Here is a 25,515-nt window from a genome sequence, read left to right as displayed (position 1 = left end):
TAGTAGAGTTTGGCTCTGCCAGTCAGAGTCAGACCCGGTTTTAGAGACAAGCGTGGGAAGCTGTGGGGTTTTGCCGCCTAGAGACGTTGTTAGCGTCCAGCCCAGCAGATGACCCTGGTGTTCCTCAGAGAAGGTGTCCGGCTATGAGGGGCCATTTAGGACAAAATTTACGTTTTGTCTCTCACACACTACCAAAAACTCTCGCATACTCCAAAAAAGTAGCCACGCACACTCCAAAAAATTACGTTTTGTCTCTCACACACTACCAAAAACTCTCGCATACTCCAAAAAAATAGCCTCGCACACTCCAAAAAATTACGTTTTGTCCCTCACACACTACCAAAAACTCACGCATACTCCAAAAAAATAGCCTCGCATACTCAAAAAATTACGTTTTGTCTCTCACACACTACCAAAAACTCTCGCATACTCCAAAAAAATAGCCTCGCACACTCCAAAAAATTACGTTTTGTCCCTCACACACTACCAAAAACTCACGCATACTCCAAAAAAATAGCCTCGCATACTCAAAAAATTACGTTTTGTCTCTCACACACTACCAAAAACTCTCGCATACTCAAAAAAATTACATTTTGTCTCTCACACACTACCAAAAACTCACGCATACTCAAAAAAATAGCCACGCACACTCAAAAATTACTCACGCACATTCAAAAAATACTCAAATTGCGTATACACACACTACTAAAATGTCACACACACACACACAAACGTTAACTTTCTCGCTCACATACACTACTATCAGCTCGCTCACATACACTGTACTAACAGCTCGCACATTCACAAACGTTAACTTTCTCGCTCACATACACTACTACCAGCTCGCGCACATACACACAAACGTTAACTTTCTCGCACACATACACTGCTAACAGCTCGCACATTCACAAACGTTAACTTTCTCGCACACATACACTGCTAACAGCTCGCACACACACAGACGTTTATCTCTCACATACACAAGACTAAAGTTGAACACACACACAGTACTAAGACTCGTTTTATGTATGTGTGAGAGCGAGACTTTTTATGAATGTGTGAGAGCGACACTCTTTATGAATGTGTGAGAGCGAGAATCTTTTTGAATGTGTGAGAGCGACACTCTTTTTGAATGTGTGAGAGCGAGAATCTTTTTGAATGTGTGAGAGCGACACTCTTTTTGAATGTGTGAGAGTTGTCACGGAAGAGGCGGGGCATAATTTTTGGATCAAACTGCGCATGCGTAGATCCTAAACTATAAGTTTCGATTGTTGACTCACTGTATGTTCTATTACTTAGTATATTTGTGCTTTTAAATATATATAGAACGTTTAACTTTCTTGTAGATTAAATGTGCTATAGAAATAAATGAATCTGATTGATTGATTAAAAATAGCAAAATTCCCAGTGGACAGATTGTACTACAGCAATTTTGCTATTTTTAATCAATCAATCAGATTCATTTATTTCTATAGCACATTTAATCTACAAGAAAGTTAAACGTTCTATATATATTTAAAAGCACAAATATACTAAGTAATAGAACATACAGTGAGTCAACAATCGAAACTTATAGTTTAGGATCTACGCATGCGCAGTTTGATCCAAAAATTATGCCCCGCCTCTTCCGTGACAACTCTCACACATTCAAAAAGAGTGTCGCTCTCACACATTCAAAAAGATTCTCGCTCTCACACATTCAAAAAGAGTGTCGCTCTCACACATTCAAAAAGATTCTCGCTCTCACACATTCATAAAACGAGTCTTAGTACTGTGTGTGTGTTCAACTTTAGTCTTGTGTATGTGAGAGATAAACGTCTGTGTGTGTGCGAGCTGTTAGCAGTGTATGTGAGCGAGAAAGTAAACGTCTGTGTGTGTGCGAGCTGTTAGCAGTGTATGTGTGCGAGAAAGTTAACGTTTGTGTGTATGTGCGCGAGCTGGTAGTAGTGTATGTGAGCGAGAAAGTTAACGTTTGTGAATGTGCGAGCTGTTAGTACAGTGTATGTGAGCGAGCTGATAGTAGTGTATGTGAGCGAGAAAGTTAACGTTTGTGTGTGTGTGTGTGACATTTTAGTAGTGTGTGTATACGCAATTTGAGTATTTTTTGAATGTGCGTGAGTAATTTTTGAGTGTGCGTGGCTATTTTTTTGAGTATGCGTGAGTTTTTGGTAGTGTGTGAGAGACAAAATGTAATTTTTTTGAGTATGCGAGAGTTTTTGGTAGTGTGTGAGAGACAAAACGTAATTTTTTGAGTATGCGAGGCTATTTTTTTGGAGTATGCGTGAGTTTTTGGTAGTGTGTGAGGGACAAAACGTAATTTTTTGGAGTGTGCGAGGCTATTTTTTTGGAGTATGCGAGAGTTTTTGGTAGTGTGTGAGAGACAAAACGTAATTTTTTGGAGTGTGCGTGGCTACTTTTTTGGAGTATGCGAGAGTTTTTGGTAGTGTGTGAGAGACAAAACGTAATTTTTTGGAGTGTGCGTGGCTACTTTTTTGGAGTATGCGAGAGTTTTTGGTAGTGTGTGAGAGACAAAACGTAAATTTTGTCCTAAACGGCCCCTCATATCCGGCCTCCACGTCGGTGTGATGCTGCGGCTGACCTGTGAGACAGGTGATTTATTTTAATCATGGGAGAAAGTTGGCGTAACTTTAACCTTGTTTCAGTTTCCTTTCATCTCTGCATACGTTTGGTCAAATTAGTAGCGTTTCTATTATTTGCGGAAAAAGTCAGCTTTTTATGCAACATTGCTGACTCGGACTGTTGGCAAAAGGAAAGTGAGATGAAGGTGAACTTATGATTTAGGTGACCTTCCGGTGTCTGCCAGCCTTTTTTATTGTGTAGTGTAGAGTCTGTGCTTTAGTAGTGTGAGGATATGAGCTGATGCAGGTTTTGAGTGAGACTGATTCTGTAGCTGCTGAGCTTTTAGATCTGTGATCTAGATTAGAAACAGTCGGACTGAGGACAGAACCCGAGGAACCCAAAACGAGGGTCTCTTTATTTCTCCTCTCCTTGTACCTCAGTGGTGAAGCTGACTGTTGGATAACTGCCTGCATGAGTTCTCTCTACCGTTTGAAGCTTTTCCTTTTGGAGCTTCCTCTCTTGAATGTTTGAGCCTTCGGCTACTGCACAGCGTTCAGAACCAGGGATGAAAACAGTGATGAGCTGAAGGCAAACTATTTAACACGACTCAGATGATTAAACAGTTATTCTGCAACATTTGCATTATATTTCTGTCTGTTACATGATATTAATTAGGAGTAATTTACATTTCTCATCTCTCCATACGACATGTATGTTTTGCTTTCTGTGTTTTTGTTATCTAGCTGAGAGCTTAGCTTTGAGTGATTTATAATCATACAGTGATAAAAGCTATAGACTCAGTGCGGGTTCTTAAGCTAAGTTACGTCCAGCTTTGCTGAGCAGGAAAACTCTTTAGCAGAGCTGGTGGTTGAGCGTTTATAAAACAATGTGCGGCCATGTTTTTATGCATTTGTTCATTAATCTGCAGCTACACGTTTTAACTGGCAGAAACTGTAACTTTGGTTGTGATGTGCTGAGCGTTGTTGGGTGAAATCGCGGGTTGTTGGAAGTATATTTGAATTTTTAAGCTGTTATGTTGACCTGAAGCTTTATTACAACAACCCGGCCTCCTGGAGTCGTTTTGCCCCATCTCAGCTGCCATAGCTACAGCTTCACTCACCCGCTTTGACTTTGCCTGGGAATAAATAGACTTGCAGCTTAAACCTCTGGTTGTTGGACTGCTTGAGGATGTGAAGCTTTTTCTTTGACGGGAAGCTGTTGTGAAGAGGATTCAGAGCTGCGTGTCTCTCTTTGCTTATGTTACTTGACGGCAGAGCTGCGACGATCCGCGATCACCGGGTGAGACCGCCGAATCGCACCGCCCCGCCCACAAATGTTTGTCATTGCAAGTGTGCACTCAAGGCAGGCGCATGCTGCCACCTTTTTTAGACTGTGTAGCAGCATTGCCGTCGCCATCTTTGTTACATTTTGAAACTTCTTGTGTTTTTATGAGTAAATATTTTAATTAAATACTTTTTTAATCTGACTGAAATTGATGGTCGTGCGTCGATTGGACACGAGGGTGGCGTTGTTGCACGTCTTCTGAAGCCAAGGCCTGCGCTGGTTTAATCAGAGAAGTTCAGTGTGTGCTATGCAGCCTCCAAACTCACCACCCTCACAGTTTTCAATCACTGCCAAGCTGTTTGCAGCCATCTTTAATGTAGGGCCACTAAGTCCTTGTCATGTGTGTAAATCGTGATTCTTGTGCCGCACAGTGAAGACGGTGCGCTAACGTTAGCCTAAGTAGTGCGTTTCTGAACAGAGGCCCTGATAGGAATGGAAATAGCAGCTTGTGTGGAGACGGCGGACCTGGGCAGAGACGTAGACCAGGGTGTGGACCCCTCTGGGTGCTCAAGCTGATCATTTGGTGCTTTTTATAGGGTCCTACAACCTGAGAACATACATATGAGTGAAATACAAATAAGGAACGATTAGATAGGGCGAGACTAACCCTGGGCCTGATCTTCTCTGATAGGTTGGTGTTGTGAATATTGTTGGGAACTATAACCTGTCAGAGAAGCAGAGAGAAACTAATGAAGGAACCTGACAGGAAGGACTGATTGAATATAGCAGCTCTCCTGGAGGATGAGGGGGTTTACGGCTTGGATTTATGGAGCTCTGATCAGAAACGAGGGAGAAAACGGGGCAAGGACTTAAATAACTTGGATCAAGTGTTCAGTTATTGATTGAGAGAAAAAAAAAACTATTTTCCAGTAGATCTCGGATCTTCCTTAATCGTTTACTCTCCATCTTAAAACTTTCACACAATGCTCTTCGTCTTGTTTCTCGTCTCCATCTACTCTGACTATGCTGTCCACCTTTTCTTTGTTACAAAGTATTAAACAAATGCAAGAACTGACAACAAAAAAAATCAGAACTGAATTTGTCACTCTTCTGTTTGATTTGTCTGTTTCTCTCTCTTGTGTCTGTTCTCTGTCCTGTTTGTATTCTACTCCATTTTACTCATGGAGCTGATTGACTATTGTGTGCTTTGGGGATTGAAAGAAGAAAAAAATATGAATAATATTTTTTTTGTTCAGTCATTAATTCTGAATCTTGTTTCTGTTTGTTGTATAATGTCTGAGTAAAAGTTTTAATACTGTATGTGAAGTGTTTTTTGTTTATTATTCAGAGAAAATGCACTTGTAACTCTTATTTACAACAGAGCGTTAGGGCTACGCTAAGAAAATGAAAATAATATTGTGAGAATAGATTCATAATATTGCGAGAAAAAATTCATATTACAACTTCATTCTCGTAATATTACAACTTTCTTCTATTGTTTGACTTATTTCTCGTCATATTATGACTTAGTTTTTGTAATTTTGTGACATTATTCTTGTAATTTAATGTTTTTTTTATTTGTTCATAATATGACCCCAATACTCCGTCATACTTGTTATGTATTATACTAGCTGATCCGAATAATAATATTAGTAGAAAATACAACAAAACCACAACAATGAGAGAATTTACAGCTCATTTATTTCAGCGTCTACATTATAAAAACCTTCATTTGGTTCCTGGAGTCTCCAGGAGAAACGATGCGCTGCTCAGTCCAGCAGGACCCCAGGGCCTCAGCTGACCACTGCCACTGCACTCCCACCTATTAACCTCTAGAGGGAGCACTGACCTTTTCCTGATTAACTTCCACCATCAGTGGTCTGCTAACTCTGCTCCACCTCCTCTTGTCTCCTCCCGTGGTTGTTTCTCCTTAGTAGCACCTGTTTGACTCAACTTCACCTTTAAGGAAGCAGCTCAGCTAAGATTGGAGTCTTTCCAGAGAAATTTCATCCAACAGTGGTGCCTCTATTCCCTCTGCCTCTCATTAAAACACATAAAAATGAACACAAATATGAAGTTTGATCTCTTTTCCCCCCCCATCTCTGACTATATAATCAACATAACTCAAAACTACTGCGTATCTTATTTTTGAAAGTTGAATTATAATTTCTTGTTGTAATAAATCCCTTTGAACCTTAGTGGTATTTTTGCATGCTACCTGAAAACTCAATTAGACTTAATTTGGGATTTTTCTTGGCAGTTGGAGTATACGGGCTATAAATAATAAACTAATCAGTAATTTCCTTTTCTCTAATAGAAAACTATTAGTGCTATTTAGGAGTATTATTATCCATGTTGCAGATTTCAGGGCCAACCTGCCTGTGTGGAATCGTTTCCTGTAGTTCCGGCTGGTGCCAGCAGAGGGAGTAAGCACAATGACCTCTCTGTTGAGAACCACAAGACATTTTCAGCCAAGTCAGCAGCAGCAGATTTAGAAAAGGCGCTATCAGCTCGTAACCTTGTAAGTTACACGTCCGCATTACGAAGGTAGCTGCTGAGTTTTCTTACTTTCTGAGCGCTCATCATTTTTAATCATAATTTCCACCTATTGAATGTGTCCAAATTAAGTATGATGCTATATTTTAAGCTTCAAGGTTAGGGGTTTAAAGTTGAAAAGTATTTATAGTTGACTGCTTCCTGAATTAAACTGTTGGTGGTCCCTCTGGTTGTTTCCAGCTTTATCTTTTCATCCTGTCTTTGTTTCTCTCTTCCTTTGCTTGAATTATCTCCCCATTCTCTCCATCCACCTCTTTCTAATCACTCTCCCTGCCTCTTCTGCCAGTTCCTCCCTCGGTATCTTCCTCTCCTGTTTCTCCCTCTCCTCCCTCCCCTCCGCTGTGGTATGCGAGGCTTCGCTCTATAGAAAGACACCTTTATGCCCGGGGTCAAATTCCTCTTAATTTCAGCTACAGAAATGTCACTTTTCAGCAGGTCAATGTTATTGCTGTACTCTGAATAAATGAGCGGTGTTTGAAGTCACTTGGCACCAGCGATTTGCTGGATCCTGTGTGGTAGAGGAACCCCACACACACTGCCATTAAAACACACACCTGCAGAAAACAGAGCTTATTTGATGCAGTGCATTCTTCAGAGGAGGCAACATGTCAGCTGGGTTTGCTGCTCGCTGTTATTTTCTGTTCAGTCTAGTGGACCAACGCAGTAAAATAGCAGTTTAATGGCTGTTTGAACTCAAGTTGATGTTTTCACATATTTGCTGATCTGTTGCAGTTTTATATATGACTTATTATCTGCAGATTTGGTTATAATTTACAAGATTATTTCATATTTTTGAATCTTATCAAAACTGGCTTCTCTTAAAAGGTCTAAAAATTTCACTTTTAGGGATGATACTAACAAATCTATACTTCTTGTCTTTTTATAATGAATAAATTTAAAGCTTGAACAAATTTTAGGGCATCTTGGATCTTGAAGATTCAGATGATCAAGGGAGGAAAAATCCTCAGGAACGACTAGTGACAGCATATAGCCAAACCAAATTACTGGTCAGCCTCCGTCCCCATGTTCCTTCAGCTGTAATCATATGCTGGTTTTTTGGGCATACACAGACTAAATCAGAGCCAAGGTACACTTAGATGACTGAGATCTAAATGTGGGCGAAGCACAACAAAATGTAATTTTACATTTGAGGACAGATGATCTTTGTAATCAAGGAAACAGACAGACTGAGATACTTAAAGAGTTTTAAAAGCATCAAAAAAAGGTCAGAATTTGAAGGGAGGCCGTTCTGGTTGCAGCTATTGGTGCTTAGTCATTATAAGGATGTTAACAGACGAGGAACGCTTCAAACTATTTTTCTGTAGAAAATTTAAAAGCATAATCATAATTTAAAGTCAGTTATTGTTTGTAGATGCCTATTTCCACCCTTTATAATATGAGTTTTAGTTTTACATCATATAGTTAAAGTCAAAAATTTGCATGAAGGTCTAATTAGGGCTTTATTGATGCATTTGAAGCATTAATTTTCAGGATAATTGACTACAAAATTTAAAACTTCAATGATCTTTTTGATGATCATTTAATGATCTTTTTCCACTGAAGAACAGAAATAAACTCACAGACTCATCATTAAACATACAATCACCCTCCACCTCCCAACTTCCACCTTTTATATCCATCACCAACTTTCCAGCATGAATCTGCGGAACTAAATTTGAGGTAAGTTGAAAAATTTGAGGTTGTCGTCATTCTTTTCTTTTTCCTCCTTTTCTTCTTGTTGAGCTACTAACAAACAAAGACAGCTGGTGCCAAAAATAACCTTTTTAAAAATGTCTGCTCATCCTAATCTGTCTTATATTTTCAGCAAAAGTATTGCAATAAATATTTTCTTGAAATAGAGCAGGAATAATAAAATATACGGATCGATGGTGACTTCAGACATTTTCAACTCCTTTCAATGGTGTTTAGTAAAATATGAAATCTGAAGGTTTTTGTGAAAATGACAGAAGGAACTTGTAACTTAGACTCAGATTAGTTTTATTTAGGTAAATTTAGAACATTTCCAAAAAGGGAAACAATATTTTACAAATCAATAATTTCACAAAAAAGTAATATATTGAAGCTGAGGCTTACAGTATTCTTGTCTACTTTATTCATATAATAAAATAAAGAAACAACTAAAGTGAGGTATTCAAAACCTGCAGGATTTAAAAGAGATTACGTAAATGTGTCCTGGAAATTCAAAAACATAAGTAAGTATTAATAGGGATTTTTGTTTTTGTTTTTTTGCACTATTGAACCAGCTGTGACTTAATGCTGCTTATTTCAATGACTCTGGTCACATTTGAAATTAAATTCTGTTAAAACCTTTTCTCAGATGACCAAATCAATTAAAACACAGAGTTAATAGTTTAACATTTATCAAGCAGGCCTTCTAACTTCTTAGTGGAGAGAAACCGGGTCGTGTGTTTGGGACCATTAATGAGCTTTTGCCTGTTTACCAGGATTCCACAGAGGGAAATTTAGAAAGGAAGAAGGTGATGAAAAGAAGAAGACATAAAAAGGAAGAGGGAGGGTAATATTTGCATTCTGCAGCGCCTCGCGTATTAATGATGCCGCCTTGGCATGTGCATGCTTTGTTCGTGCAGCAGCAGCCCGGATGAACTGAACTAGGCAGAGATGAAAAGCTCTTTTTACTTCAAAGGTCTGACAGACTGGAAATAGCTAAACACCATAACAGTTGGATTGTTTTTATTGCTGGTTTTCCTTGACCTCATTAAGCGGCTGCAGAGCCTGAGTACAAATAATTTTTCTGTGTCCCTTTTTTTCCTTTGGAAATTATTATAAACTAGTATTTCTTTCCTTTAACTTGTTTTGAATCCTAACTTGGGGCAGTAATCTCCACACAGGGTCTTAATTCTGGTTTATATTTGTTACTCTTTCTATTTTTAAATAGGCTGGAACCTGTAACTACGTAGTCCAAAACCATTTATTTAAGTGATTGTGATATTGAGTCACAGAGGTCACAGAGGTCACAGGTCCAGAAGGAGAACCCAGATATTCCACTTCCCAGTGATATTTTCTTCATCATTCTCAGACATTCCTAACCCAGACGTGCATAAAGTCCAACCAGCAGGTTCTCGATCTGCTTCTGAGTATTTTTCCAATGAGTCTTGCTTTGGAAAACTTTCAAAATGATTCAGCCAGGAGGAATCCGGATGAGCCACTTCAAAACAAATGTTGTCTCCAGAACCCCAGGAGGCCTGTAGGGTGACAGATTAACTGGGGTAACATTTGCCCACAAAGGATGTATTTGTTCATCAAGATTTCTGAATCGCTCTTAATCTGGCCCCGACCCTCAGACCACCACGGACCTCACCCTACCAGGTACCAGAGTTCATAGGGATACTCCAGCCTCTCTACCATGATGAGCTGGTGATGCTACTGAGCTGCAATAAAGAGAAATATTACATCAAAGATGTTGCTTCAGAGGTTCTGGAAAATATTCAGATGTTTAATTGTAAGGATCTTAAACTCTCTTCCATAATGTTTTCTGTTCCTCTTTCTACTAAAGATGCAGAAAACATTTCCAGGATGAGACAAACTTCTGGTTTTCTTATCAATTAACTTTGCTTTGATATAAGAACTTGACATAACAAACATTGATTATAGATCAAAATATGTTGCAGGTTCATTGACAGACTATACAGTTTGACTCCAACAGACAAGGAAGAGATTTTTATATTATCCCAATTATACATCAATGTTTATTTCCTTAATCTTTATCTGTTTTTGTTTTGACTCAAAGAAAAGTGGAATGGGACATTTTCAGATTTCAACCCATAGTTGATTGATTGGTGGATAATTTTCTTATGTTTATTATTATTGACTTTCTCATTGTTTGCTCTCCTCCCTCTGTCCTATCTTCCTTAATTTCACAGATTTCTCTCCTCTACTGTACCCAGACAGAGGACCCTGCTCTCTGCAGCTTCCTGTCTCACAAAAGGCTCTTCTGTTTCCCCCCTCTGTGTTTCCTCTGCTGCCACCCTGCCCCCTTCCTCAACACCCCAGTGGTACATTCCCTCCCTCTCCACCGGTGCATTCCTCACTGACTTCGCCCTCGTCAGGAGTCCCTCTGTCAGCCAGCTCCATGACTTTGAAGCCAGTCTTCATATATCAATAAGTTGATATGTTTTCTGACATTTGTAGATGTGACTTCACTGCTTATACTAAGGATCATAATCAGAAAATTTCCTCAGAAATCATTTATTATTTAAATAGATGTAAGGAGTTACTCCATGGCACATTTTCATGCCTGCACCTTTATTCATCCCCATCATTTGGTGAACAGTAATGTTGTTCCACCTGGAAGGTTTAATTAAAATTATATACAGAAATATAGTTGTGATTGTTTAGTTTGCTCATGCTGAAATAGATAAATCTCAGTTTTACATAAATGATGCTCAAACAAATGTGAGCATCACTTCCAACACTTTCATATTTACAATTTTTCTGCTAAGAACCAAACATATTCCTAACCTGTTTAACATTTTTTAAAAAGATGCACCAGTTTGGGTCTCAGTTGGTCGTGTTTTGCTGTAATGCTCCAGGTGTGACGTTCAGGTAGGTCACCTTCGTTTACTTTGCAGTAAAGCGTTTTCATGCATACAGGATACGACTTGTGTTTCTGAAATATGCAAACCCTCCTCAAAAAAGATGTTATCACCCTGAAAGGCTGCATGTGTTGCTCAAAAGCTCCAGTTATGGTTCATAATCAGTGGTGCATTCACAGACGTGTAAATTAACAGTCAGTGAAAGCAGCAACCACCTAGCATTGTTTTTCATAGTTTCATTTTTTCTTTTTCCCCCCAAAATCCAGAGATTTATCCAGAAACTGAACAAAGCCGAGTATCTCACAGAGACCTATTTCCAAGTTTTTGTGTTTATTTTTGTGTTGGTTTTGCCTTTAAGATTAGTTGTTTTTTTCTCTTCTTTCAGATATGAATATATATCCAAAGATCTGAAAGGAACTGGTACGTTATGTGTGATTCTGTTTTTACAGTTTTAGTTTTATTTTTTCATTGCTCAAAAGTCACTATGACAAATTTTATTGAATGTTTTTGACTAAATTGAATAGATTACACCAGAAGTTTGTGACAATTAGTTGTAGATAATAATATTACCTCTTATAAATTATTGTTTCCCCAACATTTAGCTGTAATTATTTAAACATTTTATAGTCAAAATCTTTACCTTTTATCAGTTTGAAGAGCTCAGCTCAGCAGCTGGCATGAAGAAGGCCAGTCAGACTTCGCTGCCCTGCTTTGCTTCCTCCACGGTTTCTATGTAATCATCAGGTTCACTGATGTGTCACTTCAACACCAAACGGACTCACCTGACCTTCACCTCGACCCCACAGTGTCTGAAAACCAGTCTGGGTTACAGCCGGGCTTCGCTGCCCTTTGTTCCTTCATCGTTCAACCAACCAAATACTTGTGATGCTTCACATTCTTGGTGTGTCTCCTTTTTCATCCCTTGTAATTATGAAAACCACTAAAAAAAGCTTGATTCTCATCCTGAATCAAGTCGTTTAATAGATGTGCTTGTAGTTTAGTGAAATCTGTCTCACCTTTAATTCCCACACAGCTTGTGTTCAGATTAAAACTCCAATAAATTCCCTTTACACCTGCATGTTTAGTGCTGTTTTTATGGTGTTAATTTAATATAACTTTGTACAGTGATTGTAAAAAGGGAATGTGGACTTTGAATATATCATTTTAGACTGGATTATCGACTAACCTGCTCAGGGACTACAGACAAAAACTAATTTAAGCTAAATCTGATGCAAGCAATCTTTTATTAATGTTTTTTTTTTGCAAATTGTCCCTGTTGAATAAACTAATAAACTAAACTAAACTTATTTTGCAACATTTTTGTTTCATTTGAAAAAGAAACAGCAAGTCCTGAACTTTGGTAGCACCATGGATTAAGATCTTAGTCTGATTAAATTAAGATTATGTGTCATTAGTACTGTTTGCTTACTTGTTCTGCTTTTCTAACACTGGATTTTCTTTTCAGATCAGTAAAACATTTATTCTTTTGCACCTCCAACACAAACCTAATCACTAAAAAGTAGCTTATATTATAACCAATGATTAACTAACCAAACAAGCATGAAACATATTTTTACTTATAATATGGGAGAAACGTCTTGTAATAAGTGAAAAAAATCTGCCAGCTGAACTTTTTTAAAAACAATATTAAGGAAACATTGACTTAAATAAAGCTCTTATATCTTACTTAAAAGTTACTTCTAAGTTAGTTTTATCTTATTTCAAATGTGCTACGATATCTGCACTAGAAACTAAAAAAAAACTTGGTTAGATTTTGTGTTTTTGCAGTGTACATGTTGAGTTGAGAAGATCTAGAAAAGGTGAAACTTTGATTCTCCTGTTTTCATCCTTTTTAAGTGACGTTTCTGCTGAGGTCATGAATTCTGTGGTGTCACCAAGTCAACAGGTTCCACCTTGTGTTTTAGTTAGCAGGTCATCCATCCATCCATCCATCCATCCATCCGTCCGTCCATGCATCCATCTGTCCATCCATCCACCTTCTGCCCCCACACCTCTGTTTTATTCTGGAATCTCCATGTGTAAATACCTTTTGGCCCCTCCCCCATCCTTCCAGCTCCCGTCAGCCCTTTGCTTCAGTCCCAGCTCTCCTTCTTCATCAATGGCCCTCATTCATTCCCTCTCACCCTCTGCATGCCTGCATGCCCCCCTACCACCAACTCCCTGCCTCCCCTCCTATAACCCCGTCTCTCTATTCATTCCTGTGATTTTTCCTGCCTGTACCTTTCCACGGCCCTGGAAGTCCCCCCCTCCCAGGCTGCAGTTTCCCCATGTGAGTCCTATCTCTCCTCCATCTCGTTTCTTTTCAGAGATTTGAGTGTTCAGATGCAGATATCTGGGTGGTTCCAACATCTCTGACAAAATGTACTGACATCAAGAAAAAATGAACCATCTGTCAGTTTTTAGATGTTCATCTTTTGTGTCTAAAGCTTCAGGTGAAACCCAGACCTGCTGTATGTGCTGGAACAGTTCACTCTCTGGCTCTGTGCAGATTAAGTCCTTCTAACTGCCTTTTATTATCCCAGCCATTATTATAAGCCATCTGGGTAAATTACCTTCCAGAACTGGGTAATTGTGCTAAATTGAGCGAATCTTGGAGTTCACCTACTGCTATATTTAAGGTGAAGGAAGCTGCCTGAACTCCAGGAAAAGAACAGCATTTGTGCAGAAAGCCAGAGATCAAATAAAAGCTGTATGAGGGACACAGACGGCATTCAGGGCATCAAACATTAAAACTGCTAGTTTACTTAAACAAAATATACGTTGTGCTATATATATATGTATATGTATATAAAGCCAATTCTTTCTGCCTCACACATTTTGTTGTGCAGCTGACGGACACTCACCCCACTCAGAAAAACACACCCACTTGCTCTACCTCCCTCTGCCCAGTTGTCACCCCTCTCCTCCCTCCTCCTGTCTATTTCGAGGTATGTGGTTTACAGGGTGTGTGCGCAGCTCCGTTTTAAAATCACTGACCCTTTCTCTGCCTAAATTCCCGTTTTTATCTCCCTCAGCACACCTTCTGCATCTTTGCCACTCCGAGCGCTGTGTGTATTCATCACACAGGGACATGCACACTCTTTGGCCGCTCTGTCTGCAGCGACTGTATCAGTCCACTCCCTTTGCGCTCCGTTTCCTCCCAGGCGAACCCCGGCTCTGATCTATTTCAGTGTGTTGTGGCTAGCAGGGTGTGTGTGCGTTTGTGGCCCTGCCCTGTAAAATACAGACTTTTCAAGGAAGTCAGCTGTATAATATGGTTGCTTTATTGTAATTATAAGGTTCTTCTTTTGGAAATAGCACACAGAGAGAGAGCTGCCCACAAGCACTTGCTGAGTCCATCTCGTTGAGCTGATGCCATCCCTCTGCAGACACTCTGCTCTCGCTCTCGTCCATCCTTGAGGAGTCTCCTGCTCCCAGTGACCCAGATGTTGCCCCACCAGGGCGCTCAGCCAGCTGCACACTAATCACCCTTTGATATTGCAGTATGTGATGCATCGGGTCGGTCTGGATGTCTATGAGAATTTATTTTAATGGGAGGCTTCGTCTGATGCAGGTTTTCTTCAAGGAAACTCTGCGGTCTCTGGGTTCTCTCAGCCTTTAAATATCATCCTGACTAATTAAAAGGCTTTATTAATTTCCACGCAGCTGACATTGAAACTTAATTTTACAGCTGAAGCCTGAATCTGTAGCCCAGATTTTGGGGCAGATTTAACAAATGTTAATACACCTGTACTTTGAAACCAAGCAGCTCCAGCTTTTAAAACATGCCACAAGTCTGTTTTCAGATGATGAAGTCATGCCACAGTGGAGATAAACGTGTTTTCCTCATTTTCTGGAGTTTATGATAGTTCCATTACGTTGGTGGCCAGCAGGTTTTATGCAGATGCTATACTGTTGCGAAGGACATCCTGCTTTGTGCGGGACATGGTAAAGGGTGGAGACATGTTGGAGGAAACAGGCTGAATCAGAACTGACAAAGCCTTTAAGTCTAATTGTTTTTATTCTTCTGACTGTGACAGTAAAAACACTGTAATACCTTAATATGGAGATAATGTAAATGAATTCAGTGACGAATAAAAAGACGTTTTATTACCACCCAGAATCTAAAGGAACAACCTGTCGGCAACATTCGGAAGTAGGCATGTGATTTTATAGACGATGACGTTCATTATTCACTGCTTTTATACCCAACTCTGTGATTTGACTGGAATACACTGGAATTAACTGGATTTTTTTGAGTTAGTGGAGATGACCTGGACCAGTTTGTCTTGTAAAGTTTCTTGAAATTGCAGCTTTTGTGAAATGACATCACAGAAAATTGTGTGTTCCATGTTTTTTAGTACCAGATCTAAGACTTTCTACCATTAAGATAAGTAAAGTAACAATATACAAGTTGGAATATGGCACCACATGTACTTGGCTAACGGTAAATTTCCTTTTAACAGAGTTTGTCAGAGTAAGAAATTCACTGGAACAATAAGATCAGAGGAAATCTTTATTTCCTGCCACATTTCACTTTCTATTTTCACCCAGAGTATCTCTACCCAATTTGCATCAAGCAACACTCAGTCTACAGCACGATTTAATCAAATATGATTTTTTAGTGATATCACTTCAATCAACCTCAGAATGGCGGATTTATTTACTGTCTGAAAAGAAGAGAGGAATTTCTAATCTTCAACATTTGTTGATTCTTGACTTCCTGGTTAATAAACAAAGTTTCTGTCATGTTCTCGGCTAAACTACAGCTAACCTAAAATACAGTTTTGATGGCACATTTACTGCCAGAAACTGCACACACACACTTAACATGCGAAATCCAGAACAAGCATAAACCGCCGATGTCTCCTGGGGTGTCTCCTTTTACAGCTTGTGGTCTCTTCTTTCAGAGCAAATTGAGGCTAGAACCAAACAGGCTGTCCTCAAAAAGAAACACTCAGTCCAGTGTGTCCAGAAAACCAAAAAAACAAAGCTGCCACATGGGGGGAGAGACTCCAGGTCTTCTGATTTCATGTAAATACTGTTAAAAAGAAAATAGCATCTGAATAAGGATGCTCTGTCTGTGAAAGAAAAACAACTCCTACCCCTGGAAACAATGCTAAAATGCATTTTTTGGGTCTGCAATTTTTATTTCTATACATTTCTGGTGCATTAGGTGCACAAGTATTTGATTTACAGCAGAAAAAAAATCTGATAATTTTAGTGTAGTCCACATTTCTGTTTATTTGCTCAAGTTCAGTTCAGTGCAGCAACAAAATGCAAAATTGTGATAAATTTTCTGCCATTTTTTTCTCTTTATTTCAGTTCTTCATCTTGTGCATGGAAGAGGCACCGGATGATGAAAACTCCCTGTTAACAGGAAGAGATCTCCTGCAGAACCAGAATCATTAAATGCAGTGAACTATGACCAAATATTTAACAAACTACATCAAACACTTTCTACAAACCCATGAATCATGAGTGCAGCTTCCCTGCCCTCATAAAAACAAAGCAACACTCCTCTAGGTTTCTTCCATTAGCAGAAAGAAATATTATCTTGTTTTATATTATAATGTCACCAGAATAATGCTTCTGCAGAGAAGATTTTCTGAAGTCCAGTTATACTCATTCTGTTTCGGTCTTTACAGTTTTTCTATTGTTGCTAAGCCCCCAGACTGAATTATAGTCAGGGAGTTATCTTGGAAAGTACCACAGATTGCAAACACACCCCTCAGAAAATAAAACACAAATGGGGAGAGAAATGAGAAGGTGGTGAGAAGGAGTGAGTGGTATACGTAGAGCATCAAGGCATAATTATGGTTAATTACGGCTTTCTGGATGTGAAGTCTGCAGTCAAAGAAAGTGACTAACCATGGGCTTTGTGGAGGCAGAGACGTTTAAAAGCCAGACATCAGGGCACATAGAGGGACTTTGAACATACATGGTTCTTTTAAGTGTTTACAGCAGGTATAGATTTAAAAGCCACTTTTAAAGGAATGTTTCTTTAGATTGAAGTTCACAGCGTTATAGTCTGATACTTATAGCAATCAGTTACTTGGCAGCTTGTTATTTCTGCTCATTTATCTTTCAATTTATTCCCATGTATGATTGCTGCACACGTTCTGCACACAGAGGGAATACTGTCGACATGAGAGCTAATCAGAGCCAGTGCAATAACTTTAGATTTATTTTCCTAAAGCAGTCGTGTCCAGGTGTTGCTTCAGGAAAAAAAAAGATTTTTGTTGAGCAATTTATTACTAGCAAACACAAATATCACCCTGAGGGAAAGCATTAGCTGCCCTGGCTACGATTTGTCTTTGTGTTGTCTTCTGCAGTCAGAAGAGATTGTGTTATCTGGTCTGCAGGAACACAAAGAGATGGTTCACAATATTTATCTGAGCTGTCAACCAAACCTTGCAGACGGATGTAGCTCCTCCATCTGCTTATCCACTGTTTAAATACTCCTTAGGAAAGATATGCATTACTGCTAATAGGTGAGAGTATAAATATTATCTATTGAATCTCACACTACTAATTATTATTATTATTATTATTATTATTATTATTATTATTATTATTATTATTATTATTATTATTATGCATTTGTTTAGATGGTCTTATCATAATAATAATAATAATAAGAAGAAGAAGAAGAATTACAGAAAACACATTAGAAATCCAAATTATAAAACAACTTAAAACAAAACTATAAAACAATATTTGAGGAAAAGAAAGAAAAGTATCACAGAATTACATGTAAATTCTGACAGTCCGTTAAATATCCTGTGTTACCACAAACATTTTATTAGAATATAAATAAAACATTTCACCAAGATAACAATGTTGTTTATGTCATAAAATTAATTAGATAATGAACTAGAGCTATAAAATATCAGGACTGCAGCTATGATTTCTAAACATCCTCCTCATTTTATTAATCCCTAAACCAGAGCTGATATTTTATTACAATGTCCAGATATCTCGTGGATTTGATGAAAGGGGCGTGGCTAATTGTGCGGACAGACTTCTGATTGGTTGGCTCAACACTCAGTCAAATCTGCTCCTCGTGTCGCTCCAGCTAACTGCAGAAGTTTATCTTGTTGGTTTAAACTGAAAAAAAACGAAGGTAAGGAGAATTAAAATAAATTTCACAAAACGTTTTTGGTAAATTGTTTTTTAGCAGAATCACAGACGACAACATAAAGTTGTTCCACTGTCTGAATTAACTTCTAGTCATCATTAAACTCGGAATCAGCATAAGAAATACAGCATAATTCTGCTGGTCAGCTGAATATTTGTACGTGTCACTGATACTATCTTATATCTACAGTACATGCGCCCCGCGCGCATTTACGCACGCCCTCTCTCACCTTCCTCTGCCTCTGTACCATTCTGTCTCTCCTATTCACACACACACACACACACACACGCACTTTCACTCTTCTTGTGAGAAAGTAAAGAAGGAGAGAGAAAGGGGAGAGAGAGAGTGTTTCCAGGTCTCTCTCTTCTACTCTTTCCACTTTGGGTACTCGTACCCAATCTGACTCAATGGGGTTTTAGCACCGAGGGGTTAAACGTCACAATTATATTTATTAACCCCAAACCCCGTTCTGTGTTTAGGGTTTTTTTATGCATTAACTTAAACATTGGTTTCTCATCAAGGAAAGTCTCCTGGAGAAAGGTGAAGACGTCTCCAGAGGCGTGCCTTTTTGTCTGCTGCCTCTCGGAAGGTTCAGTCGGGCTCCGCTCCACGGCTGGCTTTCTGTGACAGGATAACATCCACCTCATCCTGCGTTTACAGCTCAGTCAAACCTCCGCAACGCTATGGATATTCGAGACTGTCCCTTCCGGAAGAAGCGGAGACCGTGGCGCATCGGCTTCCCATCCTTCGCCTTGCTGACTGTGGCGCTCACCCTGTGCCAGACCACCGCGGCTCGGGCAGGTAAGACGGAGACCCTTAATACTGTCAGTGATGTATGTCGCGCTTTTCTTCAAAGCCTGCGCGTATCCCTCAGTCACATCTTTCTACATTTCAACCCCTAAACTTCATTCTTGTCATATTTCACTGGATTAACTGCGTAATGAATACCCGCTTCATCCATTATCGGATACTGGCGCACCTGACATGCTGCTCTGCGGACCCCCTAAAGAATGTGGTAAACAATACCCCGTTACGGTGGGCCCCACAGTATCCAAATATGTAAACCTCTTTGGTATTTGTTCCGCAGAGTTTTAAGACGTGAAGTTTATGAGCAGGAACAGGTCAAATTCCCAAATCCTCCCAGGGAGATTCCTGTTCTGTTCCTGAGCTCATGATTGGACCAGGCTCCTGTTTATTTGTTAAATTCAATAGTTTTATGAACAAATCCTGTAAAATTAGTCAGTTTTCAGGATAAATTTTATGTGACATTTAAAATATTGGAAAAACAAAAGAGGCACAAATGCTGTTTTCTGGTTTTTCTCCCTAATATACCAGAGATGTCAGCTTTAAATAATCTATTAAAAGATGATTAATAATGTTTAGGAAATTCCTATTACATGGTGTCTAAGGTATATTAATTGAAAATCAGATAAATCATGTAAAATCTGTGTACGTCAATAAAACGGTTTAATTATTCCTGACATAATTTTCTCAGGTTTCTCGGTCATAGTGAGTTTGCAGCCTGATGCTGGCAGGTGCTGTCCTGCTGAATCCTGCAGACACTTTGTTAAAATCTCTCCCAAGCAAGAGTTTTAAATAGTTTCAACCTTTTTATCTGGATTTATTTTCCTATCGTAGCTTCTTATTGCATTACTTGATTATCAGGAAGCATTTTTTACAGGGAGAAGATTATTTTACTGTTGCAGGTCTTCCAGAGCAGAGTTTCAGCCAGGTGCAAACATCTGTTTTTGTTGCCTCTTTAGATGATTGCTTCCTGAACATCATGTTCAGAAATTATTTTTGTAATGCAAGTAAATATGTTGATTCTGCGTCATGATGAAGGATGCCAACTGGACCCTGCCTAGTCGGTTGGACGTTGCCAGTTCAGCCTGTTCACCAGTCCTTCCATTACTGCCTGTGGTTGTTTAAGGAGGAGGGATTTCATTCCCACAGGCTCAGATGATTTTGCTTTTGATTACATTGAAACATCAGTAAATATTTGATCAATAAAGAAGCTATGTATTTTTTATACAAACTAGCTGGATCCATTAGAAGTTTGCAGTTTAGGATCTTATGTTATGAGTTAATTTTTATGCAGATTTCAGATTCCCTCCTGTCTCTTCACTCCCCATAGATTACAGATTAGTTGGTCCTGGAATGATCTGTATGCAGAGCAGTTCCCTGATGCACCGCTAGTCGTCTTTGGGTTCTTTTTTAGACAGAGAACCCAGTTATTCACCTGAGTCTGCATTAAATCTAAGTGCTCATTTTAATCCATTACAGCAGATCATTTGGCTGAATCTGTGGACTATTTTGTAGATTTTTAAACATTAAAGTTTGGTTTGTTCTCACCTCTTGGTATTTTTAGAAAGCTCAGATTCAGTGATTAAATAGGTTTTCTTATTTTTTGGAAAGACAGATGCTGTAGCTTGGACAGTTTTTTTTAAACCTGCTTTCTTTGGCCGGGTTTTCAGTCAGAGATCGCAAGATTGGCCCTTCTGGTCTCCCATGTGTATTTTGGAGGCAGAAGCCTGAGACATTTTTACTTTTGATGAATAGCTTGCTATGCTGCGGAGCACCTCGGTGGCAGGGGTTTGGGACTGAAAGCTTATAGTGTCTGCAGGTCTATGTGTGCTTTGTACAGTTATGTTTGTGCATATATAAGCTATGGATGTTTTCTCTCAGCTCAGGGTGTGGAAACGTATGCTTCATGAGTGAATGTGCCTCTGTGTGCCTCCGAGTCAGGCTGGCTGCATTTTTCACCTTAAAGGCTCCTTATAGAAGGGAAGGAATAAAGGAGTATTTAAGGTATTTAGACCTTCCTGCTACCTGTAAGAGCGTTTTTGATCCTGGACAAAAGCTCACGTGTTGTGTGAGCTCATTGTGGTGCAGCAGCAGATGTGGGTGTAAATTATGACAGCGCCCCACCCAGGCAGTGAAAGCCCTTTTTAGAGAAAAAAGTGGTCAGAAGCTCACATGTTTATTCATTCTTCTCTGGGAAAAAGAAGAAAAAGAGGTGGAGGGATGGACAAGTTACAACCATCATCCAGAGCAGCAGAACCAGAGAGCTATGAAAGCCCGGTTTTGTTCTAATGAGGAGAAATTCAGAAGGCAATATTTGCTTGACATGGATGTTCCTCAGCCTCATTTCAGAGCAGAAGGCTCCTCAAAGGGCAGCCTGTCTCAGTCTGACTAAACATAACGCAACACAGCCCTCCTCTCCTTCTTATTCTCTGTGCCGCTGCTGATGAATGGAGCTACTATATCTGGAGGCAGACGGGGCTTTGACAGCTCATTCTGTGGCTGTGTGGAAGTGTCCGGTACTCTAGGCTTCTCCTGGTGACATGTGACCAAAACTGACATTTTAACCTTGTCCCTTTCATTTTCCACTGCTTCATCATCATTTTCCCATGGAATCCTGCTCCTTTCATGATTCACATCGGTCCATCCTTCAATTTCCTTAACCATGACCTGGATGTTAGCTGGCTTGTCCCAATTTACAGGCCCTAATTTTGTTCCCTGAGTCACAGTTTCTGACCTTATGGCAATGTGGCACTTTGAATGTTCGTCTGGCAGTCAGAAGGGATCCATGCATTCCCAAAGGTTTAATCTAAACCCTTGCTAGACCCAATAAACATTTGACTGTTTGCAACACAAACTTAATTAGGATTAAAGGGTTTTTCTTTTATAATCTTAGCCAATCACGTACTTATCCTCGACAAATATTTGCAATAGATATTATTTTTTTATATGGAAATTGTAATAATCACAGTACAATGGAAGCCAGTTGTTTATTTAATGCCAAATGATAAAGTGTGATTTAATTCAGAGAGCCCAGAGGATTGTATCTAGTACTTTGCAGAAATCTCTTAACAGAGCAAGTATGTGGCAACAGTGGGCAGCTAAATTTGGTTAGATTGTTAAAAAAAGTTATGAACCAACATCTGTAGCCTACAGATGTTGACACAAGAAGTTTATTTTTGCCTGTTTTAAGACTCCAAACAAACCATTTCTAAAACCTTTTCCAAACCAGATTTTATTAAAACACTTTGCCCTGGATTTAGTTTTCCAGGCACTGCTTGAATTATTTCTTTTCTTAAGATTTCACCAAAATTGAAAAACGTCCACTTTACCTACGCTATAAACTCATAATAAAGGTATTATTTTGGTTGTGGGGTTACTTCTGGGAAAACAGGATGGTGGGAAGTTCATGGCAAACAGCCTGTTTTAATGTGCTAATTAGTGTCAAGGAGTCGACGCACTTTATCAAAAATAGAACATGTAATTGCTTGCATGTCTGAACTCTGGCTAAGTTCATTTATCACAGGAATTTCTTTTCATATTGGATAGCTCTCTCTCATTTATTTTAAGATATAATAAAAGTTTCTTACTTTGTGCAGTCTTTAGACATCTTTTTGCTTAAGGAACCACGACTTTGCTCTCCTTCATTTTCTCAGTAATTCAGCAGACTCAGATGGTAGCTGTAGCTAAATCACACAGAAGTCAAGCTCAGATATGATTTAACACCTCAGCTGTAAACCATGACATCGCCTCAAAATGTAAACTTTTAAAGGCATCTTTCAGACAAAACCGCATTAAAAATGCAGACTTGAAGGAAGATGGGGAGCGGAAGACAGCTGTTCTGTTTTCCTTTGGTTTTATAGGTGATGATTTGGTGGTTTGTCTGACTGGATTCCTCCAAGACGTTGTGTTTCAGCAGAAGATGTACAACGACGGCAGGCGAGCTTGCCAACTTTATAATGACAGACTGTCTGCATAAGTTGCTATTCCCAGTCGCTGCTATTTTTCTGTTTCAAGGAAGTCGATGTAGGAGGGCGCAGAGCCCAGCTGCGTTTTTACATGAAATCTTAATGTACATAGTTTTTCCAGACACTTCAGTCGGTTGTGTTTTCAGACTTCCACAGAAAGAGCTGCTCTTCATGATGCAGAGCTGCAGGGAAGCACTTGAAATTAATTACCTACTTCTGCTGTTCAGATACAGAAACTTTTGACTATAAACTAACATTTAGAGGAAACAGCATTCCTCTGAGTTTCTCTTGAAAGCTAACAGTTTTTAAAAGGATTATGTGTTAATCTCAGTTAGGAACTGTGTGAGAAACGAATTGTGTGTAGCAAACAGTTGATTCAAACTTGTTTAAAATAAACATAAAGCCAAGGAAACACTTTATATTAGTGCTAACTTGTGTTATTTCTTTTTAACTTTAAGACTTAGAGATAAACTCTGATGATATTTTGTTTGTCAGAACAAGATCTTTGGAATGAAACGAAAAGTATTTATGGCTTTCCGTATTTGTGTTTTCCTGTTCGAGCCACAATTTACACATTACATTTTTACTCCATGTGTCATTGTTTTATATTAAATTATTCTGAATTCTAATGTGGCGTCTACAAGTAAACAGGTGCATCATGATGTTAACACAACATGTCCCTACTACTCAGGCCCAGCTCACACTCAGGTCTCTTGTTGAGGCTAAGATGCACCAATAAAATCTCAGAAAGTTCACAGTACTGCTGATTTTCACACTAAAACATCTAACTGTGAGCATGATTACCATAAAGTGAAGCCTTTTTATGTATTCTAATTGTTTTTCTTGAAAGTCAGGATTCGTTTTAAACTGGTAGCTCGTGTGAAAATATCAGTTACTTGACTAATGAATTTTTAGAGCAGTAGATGGGAGAGAATCAGACCTGTAAGTGTTAATTGCTTCCAAACTTTGGGAACTTTTAGTTTCTGCTTTGATTCGAAACCATTTTTTTTCTTCTTTTTTGGAAATTTCATCAGAAATGAGAGATTTTTGTCTTATCTTTTTAATAAAAACTTGTGTCTTTGTTTCTAACTTCTTCTAAGGTAAAATAGTGCAACCTTTCTCTTTGCCATCATAAAGAGTTTCATAGTGTTTGGCACTTAAACTAATAGTTTCCCATATTTGCAGTAAATGCAGACACAACTGAGCTGCTTTTTCTGCTTATCATTTATCATAATCACCATCATCAGTGTAGTTTCTAATTTGGGTCTTTGCTAAATATGCGGTCCATATGATGGTACAGAGCAGGGAACCACTCATTCTCTCCCCTGGTCAGGGCACCCTGGTCCCATGCTGGCATTGTGGTGTCAGGATCCACCCGCTGATCCAAACTGAGCCTGCGGCCTGCAGTCCAGAAACCACACAAGACTCCAGCATGGCATCATCAGTGGAGCAAATGCACGCTGGCAAAAGCCACATAAAGGCTGCCAGAAAACGGCAGCACAGTATAAACTGGCTCTTCAGGGGCAGATTCATCATTTAATATATTAGGTAGAGGCGAGAGTTTAAAAACGTAGAATAAACAGCAAGAAGAATAGCAAAAGATAAAGACTAAATATGTATCTGGGCTGAAACATGGAAAACATGACAGACTAATTTTAGATGTCATGGATGCTTCGGTATTTCTTTTTAATTTGTCCATTTTAGAAGAAACATTTTCACACATTTTTATGTAATAAACACATAAAAAGGCAGCTACATTGCCTTTAACATGTAACTGAAGTTCCTTTTAATTGGTCCTTTCCAGCTGAGTTCGTTTTCAGTTGTTCTTTAACAGCTAATGTCGTTCGTCTGCTTTCTGGTTTGCACATTTTCCTTAATTTCCTCCTTTTTTGATCAGAACCACATCAGTTTTACACAAATCCGAACTACATTAAGGTTTTTTTTGGATTTCCTTAGTTTTTTTTCTGTTTGAATGTTTTTCTCTTCCCACACTGCAGAAAACATTGTTGAAAGTCAGCAAACCCACACCGACAAACCCAAACCTCGGCTTTAAACCAATAATCTAAATTTTAAAAGCTTTCTCTTTGTCATGCATGGAAACTCATTATATATGTTACTGTCTTGGTACTCGAGACATTATAAATAAATCATAACTACAGAGGCTCATGTTGAAAATTATAACCTGCAGTTTGAGCTCTGCATACTTCCTAGCGATGTGGTTTTCTGGGTGGACGGAGGGGCAGCTGGTGCCTGAGGAACAAGTGGAATGAATTTAAAATTATTTCTTAAATTTTGTTTTCAACATGAGAATCTTTATGCCTGCTTTTTAACTTTACAGTCTGGATTTACTTCCTTTTCTCATATGAGCGTCTGTGAAGCTGAGAAGCACTGAGACAGACAGCAAAGATAAATTTGCTTGCTTGTGTGTTGATGTGTTGTAAATATAACACATTTCACTTGCTCAGGGTGTCTAACAAAGCGGTTGTTGTGTAAAGGTGAGAGGTTAGGGGTCAGTGTGTCGGCTGGAGTGTGTGTCTGGTATTTGTCAAAGCTGTGCAAGAAAAGGAAAAGGAACACACACACACACACACAAACACACACACACACAAGT

The 25,515-nt window shown here is 39.0% G+C and overlaps 1 protein-coding gene across 5 annotated transcripts in view; it reads left to right on the top strand.

Annotated features, from left to right (window-relative positions):
* The first annotated feature begins 18,409 nt into the window (after nucleotides 1–18,409).
* The window catches only part of col11a2 (collagen, type XI, alpha 2), a 46,763-nt gene continuing 39,657 nt past the window's right edge, over nucleotides 18,410–25,515 (top strand). For 3 of the 5 annotated variants that reach the window (XM_032579850.1, XM_032579849.1, XM_032579848.1), the window contains exon 1: nucleotides 18,410–18,936. In XM_032579850.1, coding sequence (XP_032435741.1) covers nucleotides 18,819–18,936 — 118 coding nt within the window. In that variant the 5' untranslated portion in view covers nucleotides 18,410–18,818. The remainder of the gene's footprint in view (nucleotides 18,937–25,515) is intronic. The other 2 variants (XM_032579852.1, XM_032579851.1) reach the window with 1 other exon arrangement.

This window comes from Xiphophorus hellerii, chromosome 13, assembly GCF_003331165.1.
Source record: "Xiphophorus hellerii strain 12219 chromosome 13, Xiphophorus_hellerii-4.1, whole genome shotgun sequence".
Classification (NCBI taxonomy): domain Eukaryota; kingdom Metazoa; phylum Chordata; class Actinopteri; order Cyprinodontiformes; family Poeciliidae; genus Xiphophorus; species Xiphophorus hellerii.
Note: the sequence above shows the minus strand (reverse complement) of the source record. Positions and strands in the feature narration are given on the sequence as shown.